General features: G+C 40.2%; 1 protein-coding gene across 2 annotated transcripts in view; it reads left to right on the top strand.

Annotated features, from left to right (window-relative positions):
- The first annotated feature begins 75 nt into the window (after positions 1 to 75).
- GCC2 (GRIP and coiled-coil domain containing 2) overlaps positions 76 to 8,401 on the top strand; it is a 73,654-nt gene continuing 65,328 nt past the window's right edge. Inside the window, exons 1-4 of one of the 2 annotated variants that reach the window (XM_014589005.2) lie at positions 76 to 133; positions 1,162 to 1,246; positions 3,079 to 3,146; positions 8,153 to 8,257. In XM_014589005.2, coding sequence (XP_014444491.1) covers positions 1,210 to 1,246; positions 3,079 to 3,146; positions 8,153 to 8,257 — 210 coding nt within the window. In that variant the 5' untranslated portion in view covers positions 76 to 133; positions 1,162 to 1,209. Of the gene's footprint in view, positions 134 to 1,161; positions 1,247 to 2,908; positions 2,928 to 3,078; positions 3,147 to 8,152; positions 8,258 to 8,401 lie in introns of those variants that run through there. The other variant, XM_027772934.1, reaches the window with a different exon arrangement.

The raw sequence follows: 8,401 nt of genomic DNA, 5'->3' as shown, positions 1-8,401 counted from the left end.
TGCCCCGCCGGCTCCCCGCGCTGCGTCTGGGCCTGGCTGCTGTTCTTCTGACCCTGGGTCTGGTTTTATCTTGCAGGATCCTGCTCAGGATGGGGTGGCTTCACCGGCCACCCCAGGGACCGGGAAATCGAAGGTGAAAAGGAGACTCCATCGCCAGGCTCCCTGAAGACCTGGAAACCTGGCGGGGCGAGAGGGCGCCCCTTTAATCTCTGGATTCGTCTTTCCATATTTACAGTCACCCACCTATTTCCTGTCTCTCTCTCTCTTTTTTCTCTTCTTTTTTTCTGAAGAGTTTCCTGATATGCAAAGCATTGGCGTTTTGTGTACTTCCTGCTCCTAGTTAGCACTGCTGAGAGGTCCTGCACTTTTGCAGACGCGCGGCAGTCTGATTTACAAGGTTCACGTAGTGGTGTAGTGCAAAGAGCCTGACCTGCAATTTCAGCACAGGACTCCGGACTCCAGTTCCTACCTGGTGCAGCAGAGTTGACTTAGGGATTGCTAATGGCCCCAGAGATGTTCAGTTCAGGTGTTCCGAAAGACAGTGGTTTGTCACTGCAGTGTGTTGTTTGCATGCTTGCTTAGCTCCAGGCACTTGTCCAAGCGCTCAGGTACTTCATTTAAGCTTCCTGGTAACTGGGACATAGGTACTGTTTGATCCTCATTTTACAGATGAGAAAACTGACCCACAGGCTGAAGTAGTTTTTTCAAGTGATAAAATTTTTTTAAAGTCTAAATATAAATCTGAGTCATCTTGTAATTACACTTAACTTTTCATGTGGCCAAAAACTTATTTTAGTCTTGAGTAGAATAAAATTATTTTATAGATCTGAGGACATTCAAGTAGCATTAGTTCCAACCCTCTGATATTACAATTAAATCAAAACCTAGACAGTATCAACCTAAAACAACAGTATCATAAAAGGATATGTGCTGTTTTTACAGGAATTATATAACTAACTTTTACATTTTTGATAGTTGCATAACAATTATTGAGTTGAAGTTGTATTTATTTTAAGAAACGTGGGACACAGTATCAGGCTTGGTTGGGTCAGAATTTGCTCAGTAGAATGTCTGTATTTTTAGATTGACATTATGTTTCTTTTTGTGATATACTAGAAACATGAATTACCACAGCTTGGTTTCATAACTGTATCTTTTCAGCTGGAAACATTACCCAAAGAAGATCTCATCAAGTTTGCCAAGAAGCAGATGATGTTAATGCAGAAAGCTAAATCAAGGTGTACAGGTATCGGACTGAAAATACTCATCTCAACCAAGGTCTAATTTAATCATAGTTAAAATGGTACTTTTTTTTTTTTTTTTCCATTTGCCCGAGCGCATGTGCACTCCCCAGAGAGGGACAGAAAAAGCATTCCCCATGGTGGACAGTCACGCTGCAGTCTCTTCTCCATTCTCCTTTCAGGATTTGGGCACACAGCCACCATGTATTTGAAGTCACTGAGTCTGGGACATGATTACATGCAATTGGCGTTGTGGGAGTTATCCATCTTAACCATCATGCCAATGGCTGGTCCGGAATGGTAGCTCTTTAATAGTACTTTGGCCTGTCATTTTTTACCCCCAGTGATTCCGAGTACCTGTTAGACAGTGTAGTAGAATCTATAATTAGTCTTCTAACCATTTACCCATTTTTAAAAAATTATATCACAACTCTAAACTGCAGTTACCGTTGAATCCTTAAAGTCCAGAGAAATGATTTTATAGAAGATAGGCCCAGGTGCAGTGGCACATAGATGGCACCACCACTTGGGAGGCTGGAAGCTACATGGGAGGTCTAGGTTCAGTTCCTGGCCCAGCCTGAATGTGCCAAAAATGGTTGTGCATGCCAGTACTCTTAGTTAAGTGGGAGGCCCAGGCTGGAAGATCACACCGTGGATAGACTGTCAGAAATCCTGTCTCAGTCTCTTCTATCTCCCTCTCTTTCTCATAAAGGGAGAAGAAAATTAATTTTGTTAAACATTTTTACCTTCATGTATATTATGAGTTCTTCCAAATAAAGCATTTCCCCCCCTAGAAAAGTTTGTTGAAAATTAGATACCAAGTCTTAAACTCAGAGGTGAAAAATAAAATCCTCAAGTAAAATACCATAATAAGAGATTTCTGTTCCTAGAAATTTGAAGTATCAATGTATTTGCCGAAGTTGATTGATTCCCTTTTCAGTTTGCGTTTTCTTGTGTTTCAGGAGGGAAAAGCTATTAGCATTCTTTTTTAGAGTACGTAAGTGAGCTTGACAATTTCCATTGGACTTTTGAATGTTAACTGTCCAGCCTAAAAGCCAAGACTTAAAACTTCCTACCTTTTGGAAGTCATCGGCCTGTGATAGTTATTTGTTTGGATAAATGTTCTAGGATCCAGATCTAGACGTGTTGATGAACTATCCAGATTATGCTTCGTATGAAGATAGTTATTGCTTTAAGATTACATAAGATTCTGGTATTTGTGTGAGCGTTATTGGAGTGGATGAGAAGAGAGGGGAGGGAAGATGTGAGTGCAGGGTGAAGAACAATGTTGTCCGTGTCATAATTGCTAAAGCCAGGTGACAGGTGCATGAAGACTAACCGTGCTCTCCTCTCTCCTTTTCTGTTAGGGTGCTTCATAGTAAAAAGGGAAGACTATTTTTTTTTTTTTTTTTTTTTTTTTTGCCATAAGGTGCGTGCACTCACTAGAGAAAGAGATAGAAAGTGAGGAATCATTTCATGTGGGGAAGGTAGGGGGGAGATGGTCATGACGCAGTCCCTTCTCCATTCTCCTCTTAGGATTTGGGGCACACATGCACACACATGCACACCCAACGTGATTTTCAAGCCACCAGTTCTGGAACTTGAACCGTCCAATGCATTAACCACTATGCCACCTGCTGGCCCCAGGAATATTATTTTATGGATGGAGTTAATAGCTTTCTCCCAGTATGTGCTTTGTAATTATATTTCATTTACTTCAGATATCTGCTTCATGATAACATTTATGTAATTTATCCTTTGGGAATTTTTAGAATGTACTTAGCAGGTTAATATTCATTTTCTTCAGTTCTGAACTGGACTTTTTTAAATTGTTTAGAATTAGAGAAAGAAATTGAAGAACTCAAATCAAAGCCTGTCGCTGAAGGAACTGATGATATTATAAAGGTAATGAAATAGTTTGGAATATTGCTTTGATTTTCATTTATTTACTTAGTGGAAATGCCTAATGATAAGTAGAATTTTCTTGAGGATTGTCCCTCCGCTAGAGCAATCTGGCTTTCAGTTCCAGTTCTGTCTTTCGTCTCTGCCATGGTTAATTGTTAGACCTCCCTGGCTCACTGTAAAGAGAGGGTTAATGACCTGCAGGTCCCTTTCTTTCTGAAATGAGTACTTCCTCTCCTCTTCCTACATACTCTGTAATTGTGGTCATTACCTCATCTCTTGTCCTGCACTCTGTTCTCCTCAGACACCCTCACTGGGGCTTGGATGCTGTGTAGAGATATGTCATCTGTGTAGCTCTGTGTAGGTAGGTGTGTGCCTCTGCATGTGGTTAGTGACCCCATCTTCAGCGTGCTTCTAGCCCCTGGGGAGAAATGTCCACACATCCCCCTTGTCATCTCAGCACACTCAACATGACCAAATCCCCTACCCTGGTCGGGTCAGTGGTACCGCTGTTTTGCATGTTTTTTTTGTTTTTTTTTTTACTTTAGAGATGCTTTCACTGTCTTATTTTCTTCATCTCTTACATGCGTCGGTCACCAGAGACCTATTATTGCCTCAGGGTATAACTTTAGTGTATCCTTTCTGGTCGTTTGCTTGGCTCTATGGTAGATGCATCATAGGTACTTATTTAATTACCTCCTAACTGTGCTCTCTTTCTCTTTTTAGTCTTACTACTGCCAGAACACAGAATACTGGTTGAATCTGTTCTGTTTTGTTTTGTTTTTTCTTTTTAAATGCCAAAGTACACACATACTCGTCAGAGAGCTAGGAAGAAAGCATCCCCGCGGGGGATGGTCATGCTACGGTACCTTCTCCCCCTTTTCCTTCTGTGGGATTTGGGGCAGGCATCCACTTGCACCTGGTGTGTGTTTAAACCGCTGGGGCCAGTGTTCTATGTGATCAGCCATGTAGGATCAAGCTCCCTTAACCCCAGGCTGTGGGGCCAACCCCCATGTAAGAAGCTGAGTGTGTGTTCTCATTTCCATGTCCTTAATGCTAACTGGAACGCTTTTTATTCCCCAGCACGGCCCAAGCGTGAGGTTTCTTCTGCTTCTCAAAGTTCCATGGTAGTGTTAGTCCCTGCTTTTCTGTAATATAGTTTTTTTCAATCACATATTACCTTATTTTCTTTGATTATATATTGTCTATTTTCTTACTAGGTGGCTTCCAACTTGGAGCCATGGACCCCAGAGTGACTCCTAGAGTTACCGCAAAGGGTCCTTAAATTCATATGCATTTCGCTCACCATCGCTTTGTTCTTTAGCAAAAACAACATATGAAGCCTGAATGGTGTGCACAAATGCTATCTCTGTTGCGATGTGCAGTTTCATCGAGGCATTGCAGAGTGCACAGTAGCTTTGTGTGTTTGGTCCTTGCGTGTTTTCTTAATCTGTCATAGCCAGCATGCAGCTTTGTGGTACTTAAAGAAAGATGCTGCCTCGGAGATCTGACTGGCTGGTTCATCTGCAGGTCCTCCTTCATCCACTGAGCAGCTGTGTGGTTATGGCTGTGTTCTTTCACTGGGGCACAGTTCCTCCATTTGTGGGACAGAGATCATAGAAACACCTACTACCCACAGGTGGTTTTACTAAGTGAGTCAGTACAACACTTAGAGCTGGGTCCCTCACAGTAAGTGCTGTCATATCATTACCACGTGTTATTGTTGGGGATGTTTTTATGCACACACATACACACGTATATACATATGCAAGCACACATGTTAAAAGGGCTCTTTATATTTGAAAAAAGAACCACAGAAAGTCTAATTTTTTTGCCAGTTCACTAAACCCTTAAAATATAATTGCATTTTAGAATAAGAAAATTTAAATGTCTGCCCCATTTTCTCCATGTCACCAATCAGTGCACTTTACCATTCTGTCAAAACTACTCCTAAAAACAATATTAGAGAACTTCACCCTCCCAATCTCAAAATCTAGCCCGAACAGGCCAATCACTAGCCATGTACTTTTGAGCTCTGAATGGCACTTTTCAGGGAGTAGGACAACTGAAGATTTTATGCTCAGACTTCACCTCCTGACCCCAAAATCTAGTCAGGACAGGCCAATCATAAGCCATCTATGTTTGAGCTCTGAGTGACCCCTTTCAGGGGCTAGGACAATTAAAGATTTTCAGCTCGGACTTCACCCTCCCAACCCCAAAATCTAGCCAAGGTCAGAGTAATCCTCAATTCCTACTAAATCTGCTGCACAAAGGGAGAAAAACAGAACTGCAGAGAGATTGCAGATCACCTCCTCGTGCACACCTCTGAATGCTCAGATTGAACTCCACAAATTAGGGGAAAAAACGTATTATCCATCAGATGACCAGAAAGCATCACAGAGGCACAAGAAATATGAGAAACCAAGAAAATATCTCTCCCCCAAGGGAAAAGAATAACTCCTCATAATCCACAGACAGTACAATGGAACTTGTGGAAGTGTCAGATAAAGGATTTAGGATATTCATAGTGACAGAGCTAACAGATGCAAGAGAAGAGAGGTAACGAACTCTAGAAAATGCAGAAGAGGCGAGTTCCAGGAGGTGAGGAAGTTCTTCCATGATCTGAAAGAGGAAATGCACACCGTAATAAAAAATCATACAACTGTTAGAAATGAAGGCTGTAATACAGGAAATCCCTTAAAAGTATTGTTAAAAGGAAAACAAACATTTAATAGAGTTTCATTGAGCAAATGTTAAATTGGGCAGTTGTTTCCAGATTTCCATACAACTCCAGCCAGCCTCACGGTCAACTCTGCATTTCAGTCAGCAGAAAATAAAAGTGACGTATGCAGTGAGAGGGAACATGTCATACAAAAGCGTAAGTGAGGCCGAGGAAGTCAGTGGTTACATTGTTACATTTTGAAGTCTGTCTGTATTAACACTGTTTAAAAGGCAGGGTGCCTGTGATTGAAGCCTAGCCATTGTGATTGGCCATCACCTACCAACCAACTCAGAAAAACAGCCTAACATGTTTGATTTCAGCCTATCTGTAGGAATCCAGGTGTGGGAGTGCAGTGACTGTTTTAGGCCAAAATAGTTTAATTTAACAGTATTATGTTTGGAATTGGGCCCTCTTGGGACCTGCAGTTATCGTAATGGCTATGTCTCTGGGCTCCCACGTAGTCAATGACGGTTCCAGTCCCGGACCCGGTAGCTTAAATTCACTCCAGTTGCTTGTGCATGTGTGCCCAAGATCCCGAGAGGAGAATGGAAGAGAAGGGATTGTGGCGTGGCCATCCCCCCTGGGTGGTGATCTCTTGCTTTCTCTCTCTCTGTCTCTCTGTCTTTCTGGTGAGTGCACACGCCCTATAGCAAAAACCTCTCAAAAAAAAAAAAAAAAAAAGAATTGGGCCCTCTAAGATACCTTATTCTGCATATGCAAATATTCCAATACCCAGAAAAAAATTCTAAAGTCCAAAATACTTCTCATCTCAAACATTTTGGGCAAGGGGGGACGTGTTTGTGTTTCTGTTTATTTAGGAACTCACTAGTTCAGTGTCTAAAAGTTGTTTTTGTTTTTGTTTTTTAAGAATTTAACAGCTGTGCTTTTGACCTTTGGGTCTTAATTCATCTGGAGATGATTTCTTAATATGGTGTGAAATCTTTTTTAATATCAATAACTTGCTTTCTAGCCTTAATTATTGGTTGGTCTTTCTCCACTCATCTATTACCATTCAAAGCACATTTGGGCTATTCCATTGTTTATTTCATGTGTTTCTTTGCTAATAGTATGTTGTCTCCATTATTTTTGCATAGCTTTGTAGTAAATCCTCTTATTTACTAGAGGAAGTTTTCTCTCTTCTTTGAAATACATGTTTAGAATCATGTTAGATCCTATCAAAAAAAAAAAAAACCTATTGTAATTTATTGGAATTGTGTGAACTCAGATTTTCTCCTTTTCCACATGGAGGCTCTTTACACGCCTTTTGGTAAAGTTACTCCTAGGCTCTTGATATTTTTTGTTATCATTATAAATGGTGCCCCTTTTTAAAAAAAATATTTCATTTTATTTATGATTATTAGTTTTTGATTTGACCAAAGGGATACAAAGAGAAAAGGAGTGAGAAAGCAAAGTGCCAGGTCCGGGACTTGAATCACTGTCAGCCATGTGGCAGTCCAGCATCCTAACTGTCATGCGGCATACCAGCCCCAAATGGTATATTTTAATAGTATTTTCTGATTGCTTCTGGTGTCCAGACTATATATAAATTGTACATGTGGCTCTTAGAACTCTTCAGTTGTTTTTAATTACCATAGGCTCTTTTAGGTTTTTGGTTTGTTGTTTTTTTTTTTTTTTTTGTATAAACAGTCTTATCATCTGTAAACAACTTTATTTCTTCTTTAATCTTTATACATTCTCTCTTCTCAATCAGTCTTACTAGAGAATGTTTTATTCTCTTGTTTTAAAGAACCGATTTTTGTTTAAAGAACTGTTTTCCATTTCATTAATTTCTGTTGTCAGTTTCTGTGGAAAACAGACCTGTCTCAGAGGGAGAAGGACATGGTTTATTCCTTGCCTGTTCTTTGGCCTGCCCTGTATTCAGATTGTCCGCCAACCCCCAGTGTTCGAGCTCCACATTGCACACCTTGCTTGGCAATATTTGGTGCCTCCATTTCCTGTGCTCATTAAAATGCTCATTTCTGAAGTGTATTTTCCAGCTTCTCATGTGTGCTTCCCTGTGTAGGCTCTTAGGTTATAGCTTTTTTTTTTCCTAAATCAGTTCTTCCCTTTCATTTTCAGTTTTCCAAAAATGTATCAAAATTTCTCATATCCTCATGTCTTTTCTCCTTTACTTTGTTTCTATGTTGATACCTTTTAAAACTTTTTTTTTTCACTTTAGCATGGCTTGTAGAACATGAGGAGATAATTACGCATGTGGTCAAACCACTTTTTGTTTTGGGGGGTTTTTCAGCCTTGGGGCAAACAAATCTGTCCTTTGCCAAAACAGGCACTGACCGAACGTCTGGATACTATTCTTCTGGAGAAAGCAGAGACTGAGCAACATTGTCTTTCTCTGAAGAAGGAAAATATTAAAATGAAGCACGAGGTTGAGGTAAGGCAGTATTTTAATTTTTCTTTTTTATTAACATGTATAATGTGGTCATGAATTTTAGAGCTAAGACTTTAAATCTGACTTTAACATTTTATAAATAAAAAGGTTGAAGTCTTAACAAGAAAAATACCTGAGGGGTCAGGT

Source organism: Tupaia chinensis, unplaced genomic scaffold (assembly GCF_000334495.1).
Source record: "Tupaia chinensis unplaced genomic scaffold, TupChi_1.0 Scaffold000041_1, whole genome shotgun sequence".
Classification (NCBI taxonomy): Eukaryota; Metazoa; Chordata; class Mammalia; order Scandentia; family Tupaiidae; genus Tupaia; species Tupaia belangeri.
Note: the sequence above shows the minus strand (reverse complement) of the source record. Positions and strands in the feature narration are given on the sequence as shown.